The sequence below is a fragment of the Eumetopias jubatus genome, unplaced genomic scaffold (assembly GCF_037043125.1).
Source record: "Eumetopias jubatus isolate StellerSeaLion01/CBP00866 unplaced genomic scaffold, mEumJub1_p1.0 scaffold_9, whole genome shotgun sequence".
Lineage (NCBI taxonomy): Eukaryota > Metazoa > Chordata > Mammalia > Carnivora > Otariidae > Eumetopias > Eumetopias jubatus.
In genome coordinates, this window is record NW_028274815.1 from 8,448,431 (window position 1) to 8,469,457 (window position 21,027).

The 21,027-nt window shown below is 55.6% G+C and overlaps 1 protein-coding gene across 3 annotated transcripts in view; it reads left to right on the plus strand.

Moving 5' to 3' along the window:
- ATP6V1C2 (ATPase H+ transporting V1 subunit C2) overlaps positions 1-21,027 on the plus strand; it is a 51,020-nt gene that overhangs the window by 21,266 nt on the left and 8,727 nt on the right. For 2 of the 3 annotated variants that reach the window (XM_028099442.2, XM_028099443.2), the window contains exons 3-7: positions 4,264-4,349; positions 11,192-11,286; positions 15,775-15,866; positions 18,430-18,528; positions 19,115-19,183. In XM_028099442.2, coding sequence (XP_027955243.1) covers positions 4,264-4,349; positions 11,192-11,286; positions 15,775-15,866; positions 18,430-18,528; positions 19,115-19,183 — 441 coding nt within the window. Of the gene's footprint in view, positions 1-4,263; positions 4,350-5,241; positions 5,272-11,191; positions 11,287-15,774; positions 15,867-18,429; positions 18,529-19,114; positions 19,184-21,027 lie in introns of all 3 variants that reach the window. The other variant, XM_088026160.1, reaches the window with a different exon arrangement.

The window sequence follows — 21,027 nt, forward strand, 5'->3', positions numbered from 1 at the left end:
TTTAAAAAAAAAAAAAAAAGACTACACGGTGTTTGCATTGCTTTTTAAATTAAAGATACGATTTGCACATCCTCCCTTATGGATTAGTATACATCTTCATCGAGTGCTTTAGAGGAAAGTGCTGAGTGTAATTTAAACTAGCATTGAAGAGCAAGGACTTTGGAGTCGTGTAGATTTGGGATCTATTTCTGCTTTGACATGTGTCACCCTGCACAGGGTGACTTTCGGCGATGTAAGTCTTCATGTTTTCACCTTTCAGATGGGGATCTTACCTAGCTCAAAGCACTGTCTCAAGAGTTGAGTTCCTGAGGTACTTAAGAGCCCTTACAAGTCAGTATTTTTTTTTTTAAAAAGGAACAAAACCAGCAGAAAAACCAGCAAAGGAGGGCATGAACATGCTATTCACAGAAGAAGAAAACAGACCATTTATAGTGTCAGCAAACCTATGAAATGATGTCCAGCCTCCGTGATGATCAAAGAGATGCAAATCAGAGCAACAATGCAATATAATTCTTCAGCTATCAGATCGGCAGAGATGAAACATTCATGACACCTGATGTTGGCGACGGTTTAGGGAAGCAGGCGCTCTTGCCCAATGTTGGTGGGGGTGTATGCCGGCTCTGTGTATTTGGAGAGTTGCTTGGCCTGTTTGTTAAAATTATCAATGTTTATGCCTTTTATTCCACTAGTTACTCTTTAACAGCTCATTCTGCCTACACAAGTGGGCAAAATACGGGTATCGTTGCAACATCCTATCACGGGGGAAACAACCCATGTGTCACGAGTAGGGAAATATTTACGATACAGCCACTCAGCAAAATACCATGCGATAGATCCCAGGAACTGGGAAGCTCTGTTCACGGAAATGTGTTGACCGTGAACCATGGAGTCAGAAAAGTAAAACGTCACGTAGTCTCTCTTAGGTTCCTTCTGATGAGAAAAATACTCTGATTCAGTAAGGTCACAGTTGGCTGAGGACTGTCATTAGTCATCACAACTAAGTCCGGGCCCCTTTTGTTCTGTGCAGTAAGGGAGCTTCCCAGCAGTTAAACTTCATCAGACCATGTTATTCTGCGATGTTCCGAGGTGGTGAACACGCCTGAGGGCACGCGTGCGGCCATCTTGTTACGGTGAAAAGTGCCATAGGGCCTAGAATCGGGAGCAGCAAGAAGTCGTTAACAAAACGAGGAGTGAGTTCTCTTTTGCAGTTGACTGAGGAAGCAAGCATGTGGTGGCATTTAGGTGCCGGGGAGTGTCAGAATTTACTTATTCGCTCAACAAACATTTCTTGAGCCGTGCGTCGGGCATTGGGGTAGGGGTGAGAGTTACTACTACCTTTAGGTAAGCAATTACTCACAGTGCCACAGAGGATATGGAGGTGGCGACTTGATGCACCACCAGAGCAATGATAAAGAGGAATTGTTGACAGCATGAGAATAGAAGCTTCCTGAGAGCAGGGATTTTGTTCAGTTCACAGCGCCATGAACAGTGCTGGGCACCCAGTTGCTTAACATATGGAATTTGCTGAATGAATGAGTGAACACGTGAATAAATGAATTTAGCAAGTCAGGGTCTTAACAGCTAACAGAAGACACGCAGAATTTGAGGAGTCTGTTGATAAAGGGGTGAACAGTCGCGTGTGGGCTGTAGATGACCCACAAGGGATGGTGTACAAACCCAGGCAGATGGAGAGGCATTGTCACACCCCCAAGGCTGGAGGGGAAGAGCGGAGAGAAGTTCTGGGAACTGAGAGGGAACCAGACTCACGGTTCCCACCCTCCCCAGTCTCCTGCCGAATCTCTCCATGAGCCAGAGGCGAGACCCGGATGCGGTCCACCAGGCTGCCTGGAGCACATGTGATGCTTGCCACGAACTCCGTGCGCCCGGAACAGCGCAGGCTTTGCATCGAGCTCCACAGATGACCTTGTGAGGTGAGCAGTACCGTCCCCATTTGACAGCTGAGGAAACAGAATGAGATTAGTTGGGTAACTAATGAGTAGGGTCATTATAATTCGTTATAATTAGTACAGTACAAAGCTAGTGTTCTAGGAAATGCCAACACATTTGTAGAGATTTAAGTCCAGGTTGGGTCTCAGTGACCGTGGACAGCAGCGTGGCCGAGTGGCTGAGAGCCTCGGAGTCCTCAGACGGACCGGGTGGGCGAATGGGGTCAACTTACTTCTCTGGGCCTCATGATAATACGCGCCTTCAAGAAGGTTTGTGAGGGTTAAATGAGGTAATGGTTACAGAGATTTGGTACCTGGTAGGCTCCACTAAAGTGGTAGGTGTTAATCAAAAGAAAATCTCAGCTCACATAAGCTATGGACATGTTAAGGCTTTGGAAATATTCCAGAATGCAAAGTGTGTGTTTTCTCTTGCGCAGAGGAGTATGGTTTTATTTTTTGGATATTTTTCAGATTTTAACCATGAATACATATTACTCTGATGGGAAAACAAGTTCCTTCCTCTCTCCCCCTCCACCGTCCCTCCCCCCTCCCTCTTTCCCTCCCTCTCTTCCTCTCTCTCTCCCTCAAATCTGGGACCTTTCAGTGCCCTTCTGCCTCAGTTTCCTGTGTTGGTCCCTAGGCCCCTGGCCTCATGCTCTGAGTAGCCAGCATGGCTGGTCCCTGCAACAGCAGAAGGCCGTGTTCCCCATCTGCAATTCAGTGACCTGATCCAGGCTCCCTGCAAAGGCTGCCTCCCTCCTGGGGGTGGGGGCAGGTGGAGAGGTGGCCTGAGGCAAAGCTGTGGATCTTGAGAGCTTTCTGACTCTGGTCCTAGTTTGGCATGTTTTCCAACGGACTTCTCAGGGCTCAGCCCCCAGGAGCAGACACTCTGCTGCTAGACCCTCGGAGTCTGCTTAGTTATATTAATATTTATAATAATCCTGCAAAATGGGTATAATCTGTGTCTTACAGAGAAGAGAACTGAGGCACAGAGAGGTTAAACAAATTTGTCCAAAATCACACATTTGGGGGCGCCTGGCTGGCTCAGTGGGAAAAGCGTGCGACTCTTGATCTCGGGGTTGTCAGTTGTGAGCCCCACCTTGGGTGTAGAGATTATTTTGAAAAAAAAAAAAAGGAAAAAGGTGGGGCGCCTGGGTGGCTCAGTTGGTTAAGCGTCTGCTTTGGGCTCAGGTCATGATCCCAGGGTCTTGGGATCAAGTCCCGCGTCGGGCTCCCTGCTCAGCGGGGAGCCTGCTTCTCCCTCTGCCTCTGCCCCTCCCTCTGCTTACGCGCGCTCTCTCTCTCTCTCTGACAAATAAATAAAATCCTAAAAAAAGAAAAGAAAAAAAGGAAAAAAAGCTGCAGGGGGCGCCTGTTTGGCTCTGTTGGTAGAACATGCCACTCTTGATCTTAGTTAGGGTGGTGAGTTGAAGTCCCAGGTTGGGTGTGGAGCCCAGTTCAAATTTAAAAACAAAATAAAAAATGATACATTTGGTAACTGGTAGAGCCATGTGAATTTGAGTCCTTCTGCCTTGAAATCCTGCCCTGCCCTTTCTTTTCTCATACTTTTGTTTTTGGGTTTTTTGGGAGGGGGGGACGCTTTTGTTTTATTCTTTTTCGGATCTTCAAATGTCACATTAGTTTCAGGTGTACGACATAGTGATTTGACAGCTCAGTATATTTTGCCGGCTCATCCTTTCTTGTACTTTCTGAAGCCTTCAGTGGAGACTTACAGGTTCTGATTTTCTAATGATAAAAGCATACTGAATTACATTTCGCATTAATTCAGTGCTGAATTATCATTATGGATTATCATTGAAAATACACAAGGCGGGAAGAACATTTCCACGTAGGTCCAGCCGTGTGCTGTCCGTATAAATCTGTATCTTGGTTCTTTTCCACGTAACGTGATAATATGCGCCTTGTTCCACGGTATTAGGAATTCTTTGTAGACCTTTCCAGTGCGTGCGGGACAGTCCCTCAGTCAGACCTCCCATTTGCTTCCAACAATCCCCTATTGTTGAACCTTCCCATGGTTTCCTGTGTGTTACTTTCAGCAACAGTGCTGCGAAGAACATCTTTTTATTCAGAAAGGTTTTTCTGTTCACCCTATTTCCTTAAGATAGTTTCTCAGAAGTGGAAATACTGGTTCAAGGGCTCTGCACATAGGAAATTTCTGCCTACATATTGCCAAAGAGTCCCCCCGAGGGTGGTGCCCATCGCTTCCCCCACCCCCACCCCCCGGGGGGGGGGGAAGTGTCAAGAGGATTCCGAGGGCACATTCCCAGCCTAACAGCCTTGTGTTCTTTCCCCAAAGCCTCATAAAGAAGATGGCCCAGAGCGTGGTAGAAGTCATGGAAGACGCCAAGGGGAAGGTTCCAGAGAACCTCCTGGCCAACGGAGGTAGGTCACTGGCGTGTGCTTACCCAGGCCTCTCTCAGCCGGTTCTAGCCCATCGCTCGCCCTGTCGAGGGTGCAGGGACCCGGCCCCGTGGAGCATCTAGATGGACACGTTGGGCAGAGCTGTACACCCCGTTTTGAGCTCAGCAGGACACTTGCCCCTTGGCCTGTGGATGGTCCTGGCTGTGGCATTTCTAGAACATCTGGCGTTTTTTACCCTGTAGAAACCTGCAGGGAGAATGGGGTCAGTAGGGTCTCAGGGTTGTTTGATCTGCCTGCCTTCTCTATCAGCTTCTGTTCTATCCTGCATGGACAATTCCCCCCATCCCCCACCCCCGTCCCCACCCCCACCCAGCCCAACCCATTTCTCCCTCTCCCCAGGTGAGGCTGGAAAATGCCTTCAGGGGCCGGGAAAAGCCTCAAAACTTAAAGTCTTTAAGTTGTGCCCAGTAAATACACAGAGAGTTAGACTGAACATGCTCTGGGTCGTGTGTTCGCGTTTGGAATTTCTGTCTTCTCCTGCGCTGTGGGAGAAGAGACCCCAGATTCCAGAGACATTCGGGCCCATTAATTGTGTACGTACAATCTGAGTGCGCTGCAAATGTGCAAGACACAAGCTTGGCGACTTTGGAGACTTTAGAATTAGGCATTTGAACTCCGCAGAAGTCAACGGAACGTGTGACTCTATGTCCGAACACTGAAAATGGGAGTGTAAATTCTGTATCTAACATGGCTCATTTGTTTACGTATCGATTCATAGTTTCTCCCTCTTGGGAACGATAAGGCTTTTTTATTTGCTTGTTTAAATTGACGAATGGAAATGCTGGTGCTCCCAGATCTGAACCTGGCTTCATGTGTTCATGCAATATAATAACTCCCCCTTATTACATTGCAGGTTTGAAGGAAAAAATGAAATATTTAAAGAGTAGGTTATACGTTTGCCGTGAGTGTGCTTGGTGTGACGCCTGCATGTCCCTGGGAAGGTGGACTCTCAGTCTGGTCCTCGGGGTGTGGTGGTGATCGGGTCATGGTGGATTTCTCTAGTAACAGCCTGGCACCTGGGTCACGAGAGCCACATGACCTGTCATCACCTTTATTCCTTTTCCCTCTTTCTCGTGTCTGCCCTGCTTCGCCCCCACCCCCCAGCACTGCATGCTTCCAGGAATGGGGTGATCCTCTGGCTCTGGAGTTCAAGGTGGACTTTCTGTATCTTTTGGCTTGTGGTCTGCTCCTGGGGCTTTGATGTCTGTCCTCAGTGCCCAGTCTCCTGAGTCTGGCTGTTTTGTGGACCCTGGCAGCTTATATGTCAGGCTTAGCTTTGTGTGGCCCTGCTGGGGTCCACTCACACAAGGGCTCTTCTCTCATGAGCCTTGCGGGGGTGGGGGCTGGGGGGGTTGGGGGTGGGAAGCGTCCTTATCCCTCAGTAGGCCATTCCTGGCTAAAAGGAACCATTTGTTTTGGGTTTGCTCCAGCCTGCTCAAATAGCAAATACTTCTAGGACAAACAATTAAGGCCAGCAAATCCTTTCAGGAGGAACACAGATCTTTACAGATTGGAACTTAGCAAAAATACCTTGCCAAATGAAATCTATTGGTGACATTGAAGTCTCTTGCTGGTGCTAATAAAAAATTATTTTTGTTAAACTGATCAACTGATCTTACTTTCCAGCAGGTAACTTGTAGGGTCCTAGACTAAGGAGCTGACTTAAGGTAGAGAGCTACTTTTCCACATAAAGACCTGGTCTTCAAGGCACGAGGATTTGAGCTCACAGTAAAATAGCGATCAAGATGCTTGCTTCTACTCAAAGTTCACGTTACTTAAAACTAGATGTTACCACTCACCATCTCCATCCCCAGTGCAGATGCCCCTGCTGCCTCTCATCTCAGGAGGAGGAAAGTCAGCTTCGTTTATGTAATATGCTTCATTATCTCCAGGCCCCCTGAGAATCGGGTGGGTCCCCATGAGTTCCAGGACGAGACGAGAGCTTCCAAGGCTTGCCCTGTGCAAACAGAAGTCAAGGGCTTGTGGCCGATGACTCTTGACATTCACAGTGTGTGTTAGCATAATAAAGGCTCTGAGAAGTACTGCAGTCCAGAGACCTGGTCAGACTGACTTTGGCTCAGGCTTTCCTGATACGATTTCGATTGGGAAATCTTTTTCTTATTCTTCTGCAGAGCACCCACGGAACTGGTGAACTAGTGATTGACAGAATTAACTGGAGGGCTCAGGGCTGCCCCCAGTAGGCAGGGTTTAATCCACTGGGGGACCAGGGCAATGCCACAGGGAAGCCAGCCACAGGCGCAACCCCTTGGAGCAGCCAGACCCGGTCCTGGACCTTGGCCGGTCACCTCTCTGGGTCCTGGTTTTCTCCCCCGTCAGTGGACTTCATCCTTTACAGGCTCTCGGCCTTTCTTAGGCACCTTTTGTTTTGGCTTGTTCTTTGCCCCCAACTGAGTTTTGAGTCTGGAAGGAAGGCTGTAGATGCGTTGGTGCTGGGCAAACACCCCGCTGTCTGGAGCAGGCCCTAGAACGGGCACCTGGAGAGTCGTCTGGCTGACCGGGAGATGGGCACGGGTCCCTCATCCCGCTCCCTGCCAGGAAGGCCTTGCTGTGGTTCTCAGATGAGGTCACTGTTGCTCAAGAGCCGCCGCCTATCGATTGCATGTTTTGATTCTGAGTGAGCCTGCCTGGGTCGTGGTCTGACCTCACGGGCCATCGGTCCAAGCCCGGGATTGCCCCCTTGGAGGCCAGGCTTCTCTGACTTCAGCCGGGGGCGGGGAGGGGAGGCCTGTTCTTTCCCAGGTAGGCAGAGAGAGGCTGCAGGGCTGGGAGCACGGCAAGGCCCAAGGCCCAAGGGACGGCTTGCTGCTTTCTAAGACGGGGGACCGTCCTCAGGCCATGTTGTCACCGAAGGTGAGGGGCGCCGACAGGGTGGAGGGTCAGGGTCTGGAGCTGGTGCTCCTGACGTGCCAGGGGAGGCACGGGAGGAGGGGGTCACAGTCGCACACCGGAGATCTCAAGGGGCCTCTGTGCTGGGTGCCAGGCACGCAGAAGTGCTTGCTGTCCAAGAGCTCCTGGCCAGGGGGCCAGCCCCGCGGTCCCGCACGTGCTGTGATGTCAGAGGGGCCTGAGGGGCCCCCCAGGGAGATGGGCAGAGTCTGGCAGGAATTAGAGGAGCCCCTCTAGAGGAAAGGGCCAGCCAGCTCATCTTCTCTGATCTGAATGCCACAAGGACCTTAGCGCCTGTGACAATGCGTGGGGACGAGTCTCGGTGTGCAGTGTCTCGTCTAAGCCACCCACGTCGTGCAAGTTAGTACAGTCCCCGGAGTCATGAGGGAGATTCTTACATGGGACGCTTGCTCTGTGACAGGCTCTGGGGACACAGAAACAGCCACCTGCCCTCGGGGAGCCTGAGAGCACAGAGAGAATCGGGATCGGGCAGCGTCCAAGGCAGCAGTGGAATGGACGGTCGGCAGGCGTTCGGGAGGTGGCCCTTGTCCTGATGTTGAAGGACAAAAGCAGCAGAGAGAGAGAGAGAGAGTAGGGGGTGGGAGGCGGCTTGGCTTGGGGGTGGTGTGCCCACAGGGTGCCGGAGGTGGCAGAGCGGGGAGGAGGAGGGGCACAGATCCCAGAGCATCTCCTGCTTGGGGCCGGCGGGGGTGCTGGGCTGGCTCCAGCCTGGCCCCCTGGGTGGGGGGCTCCCTGAGTGGAATCAGTTGCCACAGGAGGAGTCCTTCTCTACCTTCCGGTTCTGCCTCGGGCTGCACCCCCACCCCCACCCCCCGTTATCCAGACATTTGTTCTGCTCCTCTCTGGTCTGTACGTTTTTGTACAAAGGCTTCCCCTGCAGGGGGTGGCAGTACAAAAATCCGTATTAATACCCAATTTATACCCAAATCTGTATTAGCTCGAGGTGCCATAACAAAACACCAGCCTAGGGGGCTGTCACAACTGACATTGATCTCCCACAGTTCTGGAGGCTGGAAGTCCAAGATCAAGGTGCCTGCAGGCTGGTTTCTTCACCGAGTCCTTGAGTCCTCAGTCCTCGTAAGGGCCTGGCCCTGGAGGAGCACATGGGGAGGGGGGAGAGCGAGTGAGCGAGCTCCCTGGTGTGTGTCCTTACAAGGGCGCTCATCCTAGCGGATCGGCTCCCTCCCCTTGGCGCCTCTTGTCAATTCCAGCCCCATTGGAACCTGAGGGACACCTTCTAAGGGCGAGTGAGCCGGACGTATCAGCACGTGGCTCTTGTGCGGAGATGGGCCACCGTGCATGCCGCAGGGTAGCCGTGCCCGGCCGTGGGGGGCCCTGGAAGGAGCATGGTGCTCCGTTGCTCCACGGTCACCGTCAGCTCCTATGGTGGACATTAGTGAGGTGACTGGCACATGCTGGTCCCACCTCTAAAGTGGAGATGATGATAATACTTAATAGGGTTGAAAGGTAAGTTAAATGCGCTAATTCTCGGGTCCTGGCCAAGGTGAACAATGGTTGTTCGGTCACCTACCCGAATGGTTGGAAGGCCTTCCCACTTCTGTGCACGCCCCTCTGCCAGCAGGCCGCTTCCCTCCACCGAGCCCCATTTCACTTCCATCTGCGTCCTGGGGACTCCTCTACCCTCGTGTCGGGCTCCAGCTTGCCCGGAGCTGAGCTCATCTCCTCTCCCCTCCGCCCCATCCCGCTCTGCCGCCCTCGCGGCTGCCCAGCTGAGTGAGTGTCCCCTCCCGCTACCCTCTCACCGACCTGGAAATCCAGGTGTGCTCTGGGCCTCCTTCGTGGGCAGTTGGCCTATTGAGCCTGCCCTCCCTCTTCTGCTTCCAGAGCTTAGGCCCCTCTGAGCCGCTCCTACTCTCGCACACTCCCCCTGCCGGCTTCTCCCCTGCAAAGCCCCCACTGGCCCCAGAGAAGTCTCAGTGCATGAACGTCCTTGGCTGGCTACATAGCCCCCGGAGGCTTGGTGTCCTAACCTGCTCGGTGACCTCTCCAGCCCTGCTACTGGAGTTGGGGTGATGTGTGGCCAATTACTGGCAGATAATGGGGGGGGGGTGTTCCATAGGTGCCTCCAGCGTCCTTATCACCCCAGGAGAAAGTGCGGACACGGCCTTCCGTGACCCTGCCCTGGCCCTCCTGTTCCATTGGGTTGTCCCAGAGATTCCTGGGCCCCCACGCAGGATGTCCTCCAGGCAGCTCACACACAGCGCCCTCCCCTGCGGCCGTGTGGCAAACGCCTGTCGCTTGCAGCCCCTGCATGAAGCCCTCCCTGCCCTCCCTGGGAGTCAGGCGCCGGCTCTCCCACCCTTCGCACCCGGCCACGCTCCTGTTGCCATTCACCGTGGTGTGAGGTTTGCCTGGTTGTCTCCCTAGGAGACTGAGCACCTTGAAATCCAGGGGGTGTGGTCTCTTTTCCCCCTCACGGTAGCAAGCTGGTGCTCAGTGGAGGTGCCTGACCGTTGAGTCAGCAACCCCGCCCCCCCCCCCCCCCCCGTGCCCTTTATCTGCACAAGGACATGCTGGGAAGGGCAGGCGTGCACATGTCGTGGTGTGAGAATCCAGTGGGGGCAGGCTGGTCTTACTCGGGTTCAAGGGTTTCTGGGGGCCACCCCAGCATCGCATACACTGACCCAACTTAGTACAGGGAGTGAGGGGCAGGTATAAGCAGCAGTTGGCTCCAGGGGGCACTCTGTAAATGTGCACCGAGCTGATCTGAAGAGTGGGCACTTGAGCTGAGTTACTAGTTACCGTTCCTGGATCGGCCCAGGTTCCCTTGTGTGGCTTGTCGGACCTCAACTCCAGAGCTCCATCCTCTGCCCACAGCTGATGAGGGAACCAGAAACATCCCAAGGGTGCTGGGTTTAGGTTTGCTTTTGGAGAAAGTAAGGGGAAAAGGGAAATTCGTTGAGAAAACCCTGATTTGGTCTACTCACTATAGACTCACGTAAAGGACATACACTGAAAAATGCATCTCCTCACCAGGCGGTGAAAACCACAGTCATAGACTCTAGTCTTTTGCCAAGGTTTGCTGCCGCCGCCTTGGTATTCTCCTCCTCCTCCTCTGCCTCCTCCTTCTTAAAAGATGTATTTATTTGAGAGAGAGAGAGAGCACAAGGGGCAGAGGGATAATCTCAAGCAGACTCCCCTCTGAGCACAGAGCCCGACGGGGACCCATTCCCAGGACCCCAAGATCATGACCCACACCGAAATCAATAGGAGATTGCTCAGCCAACTGAGCCACGCAGGCGCCCCTAAAATGCCTCCCTTAAAACAAACCACGTGCATTGTAATGGCCTCTATCCAGTGCTTGGGTGAGGAAGGTGGAAAAACGGCTCTTCTTGTGAGCAGGTGGCACCCATAACTGGCTCTGTGGTCTTCGGGGGTTTGCCTGAGGCTCTCTGGCGTGTCTTTTGAGGTACCTCAAAACGGAACAATAGCCCAACAGGGGAGTGTGGCCAACACAACCAGAAAAGGCGAGGTATTGACCTGGCCCTCAGACTATCTCCCGATTTTGCTTCTACCTCGTGGGAAAGTAGGATCTCCCAAAGGCAGATCTCGGGGGGCAGCCGTCTGAGAGCGTTTGGGGCACAGATGTGCTCTGGTCACCCTGGCCCTGTGGCTGGTGGCGGGTTTCTCAGAGGGGCTTCGGGTGCTGCTGACAGTCCTGACCGAAGGCCAGCCAGCTGGCTCAGTACCCCACTCCCGGGGGGGCGTGTGTGCTCTCCCAGGGCCCTGACTCTCTCCTCCCTTTTCTCTGATTGCTTCCTTGGTTTCAGTGGGGATGCTTGGCTCGGGGTTTGGCAACCTTGGTCTCACGAGTTGGGGAGAGTCCCACTCACTTGTTGAAATGTTTCTTCTAGTTGACTTACCATCCTTTGTGACCCACTTTGAATGGGACATGGCGAAATACCCCGCGAAGCAGCCGCTGGTGAGCGTGGTGGACACGCTAGCGAAGGTGAGGAGGGCCTTCTCTCGGGGGACGGTTAAACTTCGGTGACCAGGGCGATCTGACCACCTGAGGGAGATCTACATGGCCTTGGGGCCCTGGCGGTGGTGCCAAGAGGGACCTTCTGGGAGGCCAGAGTCAGGAGGCCGGGTGGGGTCCTCGAGTGACCCTGGGTGGAGTCCCCTTCCCATCTGCTTCCTGCCAGCCCTGACCAGGCCCGGTGCCTTTCTGAGGTGTGGCCTTCCATGCCCTGGGCAAGGCCAGAGACTTTGGGGTTTCAAGGCGGGCATCTGCCCTCCCTCCATACCTCTTCTGGCCCTGTTGGCCGCCCAGTGGCGGCATCCACAGGACCCTCCCCTGACATGCCTGGCCCAGACCCTGGTGCCCCTTCCGTGGGTTCCGTCCAGCTCGCTACTTTTTTGAAAGGTGCTGAGGGAGCCGCTCAGCCCCATCCTGACCTACTAACAAGAGCCTCATACCCGCCCCCCCCACCACCACATCCCAGAGTGATTGTCTACTTGACAAGAACTATCTGCTTCCGTGGAGAGTCCGGCTTAGGAGCCCTAACTCCTGGGAGGTGTTTCTGGAAGGCATCACCAGGGGTCCTGCCCCTGCTTTGAGGAGCCTGTGACAATAGTGAGGCCGGTAAGGGGCACCTTGTGGCACGGTCGGTTGAGCCTCCGACTCTTGGTTTTGGTTCATGTCATGATCTCGGGTTGTGGGATTGAGCCCCACATCAGGCTCTGCACTCAGTGGAGAGTCTGCTTGGGACTCTCTTTCTTTCTCTCTGCAACCCCCTCTAAAAATAAATGAATAAATCTTAAAAAAAAACAAAAACAAAAACAGGCCAGTAAGTGCTGTACCCCACAATTCTACCATCTTGGTAAGTGATGGCCTCCAGCTTTCACTTTGTAAATAAAAGCACTGTAGCTCAAGTCTCTGGGGACCTTGGGTGTCTCGTGGCCTTGTTGACTCCCGTGTGTCTCACTGAGGGTGAGCTCTGATGGTTGGTGACTGCCTGTCCCCCTCCCTCTGCCATACACTGAGCCCCTCGTGGGCCATGTCTCCTCCTGGCCCGGGTGGCTGGGAGAGAGACTCAGCCAGGCCAGGAACAAAGCCTTCCTGTTGTCTCCTCAGACCACAGAGCCACCCAGGTGTGTCTGGGCGGGTCAGGTGCAGGAGATGGGCCACTGGGACCCATCCGAGTGCAGCCCTGTGCGCTCCCCACAGCAGGCTGGTGCCCGGCCCGTGTCTCTGGGAACTCGGGTGGGGCCAGAAGGTTCCGGAATCTGGGTGCGGCTCCTCGGGCACCGCTTACGCCACAGAGGTCCCAGCCCCTCCTGGGACAATTGGGCAGTGATTCTGGAAAGCCCTCTGAGGAGGGGCTGCCCAGCGCACCTGTAACAGGTGTGGCTTCCGGGAGGTTCTGTGCGCCTCTGCCACCAACGTAGAGGCGCACTCTGCATTGCTGAGGCCAGGCTGAGCCAGGCAGGCGGTCAGGCCATGCTCTGAGTCCACTTGGGACTGTGCTCACTGGCGGGGCTGCCCCAGGGATGCTGGCTAGCGATGAGGACCCCGGGACACGTTGGGGGGGGGTCAACCGAGAGGGGAGCAGAGCAGTTGTAGAGGACAGAACTTGGCTTCTGTCTAGTCCAGGCACCCAGAGAGTGACTTCTTCGGCAGGAAAGCAGGGAGGGGGAGGAGAGCAGTGGTGTTGATAGCACTCTCCGTGTGCCCAGAACCACGCAGGGCTCTCCTTCCGTGTCACCCCTGTGAGGAGGACCCCTTTCCTCTGACCTCAGATGAGGAAGCTGGCTGAGAGGTTAAGTGGCTTGCTCCGGGACCTGGGATGGGAATGCCGGTCTTGGGCTCTGTGTGTGTGTGTTTGAGAGAGAGAGAGAGAGAGAGACAAGGCTTCCCAAGGAAGCCCGGGGCCAGCTCCACTGCAGGGAACCAGCTCTTTGAGGCTCTGAGTATTGGCCCCCAGAGGTTGTCCTGCACCAGGACCCCATGTGTGATGCCCTCAGCCCTGGTTCAGGTCTGTTCCTCCAATGGGAGGTCCTTCACAGGGAGAGCCTTGGGGACACAAAAGTCGCTGTGTTGCTGGGCATTGAGTAGCACTTGCCGGATGTCCAAGCAGGTCTCCCAGCCTGGGAGGAGCCTTGTGCTGACGTGGTCAGGGCCAGGCCCCCAGACCCTCCCGACCACTGGGAACTGAGCCCACCCACGTCCCTTAAAGAAGAGGCTCAAGGGTGGGGAGGGTTTCGCCCCCTCCCAGCCCTGCATTGTGGCAGCATGACCTGTCACCTGGTCAGGGACCCAACCCACCTCGGTGTCAGTCTCCAGAGGCCTGGTCATGCTGTAGGTTCAAAAAAGCCCCCAGACCTCACGGGTGTGACACGGTGCAGGGTTTATTCTTCAGCACGCACACGAGCAGCCGAGGGTGGGGGTTCCACGCCGACCCCCTCGGGGCGCTGGCGGCTGGTGTTTCCACCACCGGAAACATCTCTGGGTTCTGCGGGTGGGTCCGGGAGGCTCTCGGGGCTTCTGCCAGCAAGCCCCACACCTCAGAGCCCGGCTGAACGCACGTCCTCAGCACTGCCTGTGTCGGCCACCCTCCCGGGGGTCACAGACACGGGTGGGTGGGGGGTACCCGGCCCCCTGGAGGAGCTCCGGCTGGGGCAGGTGGGCCTCGCCTTGCTGAACAGCCTGCTCTGCAGATTCTGGGAGCTCTCCGTAATTCCGTGGGCCTCAGCTCAGAGAGGGCCAGACCTGACACCGGCGCACAGGCAGGCTGAGTGCGAACTGGTTCCAGAGCCCTGGTTCCTCTCGCCATCCACTGGTTTCCAAACACCCCTCTGCAAGTTTTCATTGGCTTGTGGTGAAACCAGAAAAGGAAGGAAGATGGAGGATTTTTTTGTTTGATTTTTTCCTTTAAAAAATAATTATATATGTGTGTGTGTGTATAATGTTAATTTTAAAAATCAAGACTGTGGATTGTACTTGAGTTGGTTTCTTGGTTATGATCGCGTACTATTGTTATGTAAGATGGGTACATGCGGTCTCTTTGTCCTATTTTTTAAAATATTTTACTTTTTCGTTTTTTGAAGTAATCTCTACACCAAATGTGGGTCTTGAACCCACGACCCCGAGATCAAGAGCCGCATGCCCCACCAACTGAGCCGGTGGGGTGTCCCCCTGTGTCCTCTTTCTGTAATTTCCCATGAAATCTGTCATCTTTTCAAAGGAAAAGATTATAAAAAATTGTAAAAAATATATATATATATAAATCTTATTTTAAAAATCAGACATATCAAGATAGGAGAATAAAAACATGAAAGGCTTCCCGTGACAAGACCCCTCCCTTTCCTCCCTGGCTAAAGGTGACCGACGTGTTAACTGTTGAAAGTGGATCCTCCCGTCTCTATACGAACGAAATCTGTGTATTTCAGGTCAGGATCGTCCGGTCCCTCAGGCTGCCTCCGTGTTGTCGTGTGCTGATGCTGGGGTATCCGTGTCAGCAGTGTTCGTTGGCGTGGAGTGGGGGTCCCACGGGGGCGACTTCGCGCCACCAGGGAGCTGGCCCCGGACGTGGGGCTCTGGGTTTGGGAGGAGGGGTGCGGCCCCTCAGGAGCTGCGGGGGTCGGCCCTGCGTCCCGCTGCGTGCGGGAGGCTCGCACGATCATCTGGAAGGCCACGCCGTGTCCCGTACCGTGGGGTACCCCCCTTTGTTGCACCAGTTCTGTACTGATGGGCTTCACTGCCCAAGTGTGAGCCCTGGGGGGCAGGGGCTGTGTTTTGAGGGCTTCCGGTGAGGTAGGCCGTGGCGGGCATTTGCCTTTCTCTGTTTCGAGCCCTTGGGGAGGACATTACCGCCCTGGCCACACAGATGGGGCCACTTAGGCCAGGCAGCCACAGAGCTAGGCCGTGGACCCGGGCTTGTCCTGTTTCCCCTCTTTCCACGACATGTCTGCCTGGGCCCGCTGCAGGCAGGGGTCTGGGACGCCCTCCCTGAAACTTGAGAACAGGGGATCTTCTTCGTGCCAGACCCATGACCTGCGTCCAAGCCGAAAGGAACCTTCCTGCCTACCTACCCCTTCCTGTGGGAAGGGGCTGTGGGGCCCAGCTGAGCCTGGGACCGGGCACTGGCGGGGTCGCGCCACAGTGGTCCCCGCTAGAAGCCAGGATGGGGTCAGCTGGGCTGGCCTGGCAGTGTGAGAAGGGCTTGCGACCAGAAGATTCTCTCACTGAGTGATCCTGAAACAGCCGTGCCTGTCTCGGGCCGCGCGGTATCTGCAAAGTGGGGCTGTGAAGCTCTCCCCTGCTCCCTGCAGGGTACTGTAGGGCCACCCACTGGCATGTGTGCGAGAGCAGTGGGAGAAAACTGAGCATTTCTGACCGGTGGGCAGCTTTGATTATTACTTATTCCGAAGTGTGCCATGAACAGTTTAGGGCCATTTTGAAAAGTTTGGCCACCTCTTTTGCTTTTCCAAATAGCAACTGGCACAGATCGAGACTGACCTGAAATCCCGAACAGCCGCCTACAACACTCTGAAGACAAACCTGGAGAACCTGGAGAAGAAATCCATGTGAGTATCCGAGTTTCTGCACTGCCGGAGCCGGGCTGGGGCAGGGGCTGGGCTAGGGCAGGGGCCGGGCTGGGGCAGGAGTGTGCCTTTCAGATCACTGGGTGAACCAGGTCTGGGCCTGGGTTGAGAGAGAGACAGAGAGCCAGCCAGCCAACCAGGCAGATGCCGAGGCACTCCTGCCTCTTTGGGAGCTGCATGCTGGGAGGGGAGGCCTCGGTGCATATGACCGGGTGGAAAGGCCCAAGCAGGGGTGATGGCACCTCCCTGCCTGGACCCAGAGAGGGATACCATGCTGCCCCTCACCCCCTTCCCTCCCTCTCTCTCCCAACCTCCCCAGGTTACTGAGAACACCTGGGGTGGGTCCCAAGACCTTTCCCCCAGGGAGCTTTACAGAGGACCCTCTCTGCATAGTCAGGGGACGACCTGACTGGTAGAGCCCGGCCCTTTGTGAGGGCCCCCAGGGGCAGTGGGTGCTGCAACCCAGAGCAGAGCAACCGCAGGGACTCTGGTGCCTTCTTCAGTCAACTGAAGGACCTCCACGTGAGAGACAGGGAGCAGACCGTGTGGCCCACCAGCCACCAGTCACCAAGATGGTGGGAGGTGTCTGGAGGAAAGCAGAAACCCAGTGTCATGATGGCAACAACTGCCTTGTAAGGTAGTGAGTGCCTTGTTGTGGGAGGCATGTCAGGAAAGGGCAGTTGAGCTCCCGCCAGGGAGTCTGGAAGCTGCCCCTGAGTAGGACTGAGTTGGCATGGAGGATCCTCCCAGTCTCCCCAGATTCTGGCTCTGATTCTGTTGGCAGTTGTCTGAAGACCCTCCAAGGAAGGGCAGTGCCCAGGGGCCTTCAGAATCAGCTGTCCCTCTGAGTAGCTCACCCTCCCTCCCTTTTCCGCCTCTCCCTTCAGGTGGTCCCTGGGCCAGCCTTCTTTTCTTGTGAAAGAAGCAGATAGTACATAGAATTTAAAACCAAAAAGGGAGGGGCGCCTGGGTGGCTCAGTCGTTAAGCGTCTGCCTTTGGCTCAGGTCATGATCCCGGGGTCCTGGGATCGAGCCCCGCGTCGGGCTCCCTGCTCCGCAGGCAAGCCTGCTTCTCCCTCTCCCACTCCCTCTGCTTGTGTTCCCTCTCTCGCTGTGTCTCTCTCTGTCAAATAAATAAATAAAATCTTTAAAAAAACAAAAAAACAAAAACCAAAAAAGGAAAGATGCACTTCAACTAGAAATAGCCGTTATTGGTGGCGTGACTTGGCATCAGAACTAAATGGGCATCACCTGAGTTCCGCTGCATCCTTGGCTCTACGAAGGAATGAGATGGGCAAAGGGCGGGGCGCCGATGGCAGAGAGCGCCCTAAATGGTGACCTTGGCTTAGATCTGTTGTAGCATTAACCATTTACCTGCTGGGCCATCGACTTGTCACATCACCGACTTGTGGACTCCTTGAGAATCATTTGGGGCTTGAGCAGACATCTGGTCCGGCCTCGTCAGTCAGCTGATGAGGAAGCTCAGCGGCTGATTCACCGCAGTGCTGATCTATTGATCACTCCCCTGAGTGAAGGGGGTGGGGTGGGGTGGTGAAGCTGTTTCTGCCTCCTTCGCCTGTTATTCTTCCGATAAACGTGTATTAAGCACCTACTACACTCTCAGGCTTTATGGCAGGCCCTAAAGGTAACAAAGCAGAAGACAATGTAATTTCTGCACTCGGGGAGCTCACAATGACTCGCTCAACAAGTATCTATGGAAAATCTGCTTTGTGCTAGGAGTTCAGGCATAAACCAGACAGAGCAGACCTGACAGCGGAACGGTAACGAGGTAGGGGGCACAGGCTCTGTGCCTTTGGAGAGGGTGCTAAGGGACTTGACAGTGAAGGCACAGGTGGGAGAGATGAGGCTGGAGGTGGCGTGTTGCCTAAGGCCTTGGCCTTGGGAGTGCTTGAGAGCCATTCGCCAGGAGTGTCATGTGCAAATACATTAGCTGATACCGTGGCCAGGGTGCCCAGGCTACAGACGGTCTCCGAGCTATCCCTTGGCCCGTTTGCTGCTACAATAGCCTTGAACCATGTGCTAAAAATACCATGACCTCTCTGGAGACCGCGTTCCACTGGGCATGAAGCAAGCGATTGCAGGTGCATGTCCCCTGGCGGCTGGACCTGGGAGGTGTGAAAAGTGAAACGGAGCTCTCTCTGGGCCCGTCTCCGCTCAGGACAGCTCGAGTGTTGACACTTGAGTAACTCAAGCTGCCTGCCACCCGCAGTTCCCCCCAGCAGTCCCAGGGGCAGCGCAGGTGACGGCGGTGTTGGATTCCGGTGCCCCTCGGGGGACTAGTGAGGGGCCCTCCGGCCCTGCTAGCCACAGCAGCTCCGGCCACCCAGAACTGGGGGGTCGGGGGCACACTCGGCCCAGGGATCCGCCACTCTGGGGGGACATACAAGCCGTCGTGTTTCCTGCCTGTCCTCCTGACCCAGGGCCTGTGTGTGGTGGGTGTGCGGGGCTCCACGCGTCCCAGATGCCAGGCCCCCGAGGCCTCCCTCTGCCTTTTGGCTGATCCCTCTGTCCCACACGGATGCAGGGGAAACCTCTTCACTCGGACGTTGAGTGATATCGTGAGCAAAGAAGACTTCGTGTTGGGTTCCGAGTATCTCATCACACTTCTGGTCATCGTCCCCAAGTAAGTGGCCCGGGAAAGCGGGTGGGGGGGGGGCTCAGCCTTTGTTGGTGATCATGGGAGGAAAGTGGCCCTGCCCAGCAGAGAGAGAGGGGGGCCCTCCATGGCCTGGAGCCCGGGGGCAGGAACAGGAGCAGTATGACAGTGTCTGTGGGGTAAAGCAGTGACAGAAGCTGCCATTTCTTGAGCAGCTGCCGTGTGCCACCAGCCTTGGACAGGGAGCTCGTTTCGCTCACAGCAAACCGGGGGTATGGCTGTTAATCCCTTGTCCAGAGGCAGAGAACTCAGTTGGCTTCTCCAAGGCCACGCAGGGTCAGGGCTAGAAAGCCCCAACACACATCTCTGGCTGAACACTTCACGTGGGCCCTCTGCGACGTGCGGGGCCCTTGTGGGGAGGCTGGGTCCAGGACCGGGCTGGGGAGGGAGGCGGTGTCCAGTGCCCATGGCAGGGCCTTGGGGTGTTTGGGGCTCTCTGGCCCAGTCCTGCTCATCTCAGTCCCTCGGGAAAAGGGGTGTACGGTGTCCTAAACACTCGGAACACCCCCCAGCCATTCTTCGGAAATCACTGAATGATTCTGTATTCTTGCAGACCAAGCTACGCACAATGGCAAAAAACCTACGAATCCCTCTCGGACATGGTGGTCCCTCGGTCGACTAAGTAAGACCCCAGCTTGGCACCCAGGCACCAAACATGCTCTGAGGACGCAGGGACCCTCAGCCCTCCCCACTTAGCGCTCACCAGAGTCCCTCAGCCTGGAGTTCCTTTGCAGCCACACCCCCAGCCATGTGCCAGACTCCCTCTATCTTTTAGACTGCGGCTTCGCTTCCCCCTCTTCCAGGAAGCCCCCTCTGGCTGCATGCCTGCAGAGATCCCCCTCACCACGCTCTGCTCTGCTTTCTCAGCTCAGGTCGATGCTTCCCTGAGGGTCAAGCAGGGGCCTGACTCTGATCTCTGATGGCCACAGAGCATGAGCAGCTGGGGGGCAGCTGGGGGGCAGGGTGGGGAGCAGAGTTAGTCTCAGCATCTGGCCTACTGGGGTCAGAGCAGGAGTGGCCAGGGAGGGCTGGGAAAGTGGCAGGAAAAGAGATACAGGAATATAGTCAAACCACGAGGACCTTGCACGTGGGGACACCAGCACATCGGGGCTACACACTGCGGCAGGGGTGGGTCTCATGGTTCGGTGTGGAGCAAGAAAAGCCAACGGCTGAAAAGTACACCCGGCGTGAAGCCATTTACCTGAGGTCGAGAAATGGACCGAACTAAACCCTACGTGATCTGGGCTTGTGCAGGCGCACGTGAGAGTCGAGGGGCTGTTTGGGGGATCAGGGCAGGGAGCGACACGCAGCCAGGGATGGGCACGGGGCTTCTGCGGCGTGCGAATGGCTTTAGGTCTTAAGTGGGGCGGCCAATGCATAGTATTTGTTATTCTCTATACCTTCTCTACGAGAAGGTATAGAGGGTATGTCTGGAATAGTTTGTAATTTAAAAAGATTGGGCGGTGAGTCTGGGCCAGCTTCGCCGGTCGTCTCCTTCTCGGCACACAGCGCATAGGGTGAGGGCAGCCTTGCCCACGCCGCGCTCGGCTCCGAGGCCCCCCTCCGGCCAGGGAGGCTCTCCCAGGGTCACAGCTCATAGGAGATGGCAATCAGGAGCTACACTGAGGGGTGCAGGGAACTGGACAGCCATAGCCTGGGGTCACGAGGGGAGGCCAGAGGAAGAAGCCAGGGGCGTCTGCCGAGAGAGGGGGAAGGCAGACAGATGGGCAGAGGGGCAGGTCCTCCAAGCCCGACAGCCTGGCAGAGGCCACAAATGCTCTGCCACACTGGCTTTCTGTGGCCACGTGCTGGGGGACCCCTCCACAGAGGCCACCTCAGTTGATTGGGGCGGGGGGGAGGGGCTCTGAGTGACAGGAAAGGGGACCTGGCCAGCATGCCCGTGAGACCTGCCCGGGCTTGGCGAAGGGCCTGCCTTAGGTCTTCTGGCCAAAAAGGCTGACTCAAAGACGCAGACCACTGGCTCCCGTGACCCCTGTGTTGGGACAGTGCCCCCTGAGGCCCTGTGCTGCGGTGTGCCTCGGAGGCTGGCTGATTGGAGCATGGGGACATTGAACGTGAGGTGGACATGGTGGGATGGTTTTCACCGACTGGAGTCTGCCCTGCTCTGTTCTGAGCGCAGCGCATCAGAGCCCGGGCACCCCCGCCCCCTACACACACACACACACACACAGGTGACTGAGACGGGAGTAGCTCGATCGCTCGGGCATCTCTCAAACTGGAGCCAAACTGGGGGTCTCTGCACCTTGAGGGCCTGCGTTTAGATCACCCAGAGGCCCCCGAGGCCTCAGCCTGGAGGGGGAGTGGAAGGAGCAATAGCAGGTGGTAGAGAGCACCCAGCCCGGAGTCAGGAAGTCATAAGGGGCGCCTGGTTCCCTGCCCTCGGGTGCTGGTGGCGGCGGGGGGGGGGGGGCGCTGCCCACGGGCCACTGGGCTGATGGGGACGGA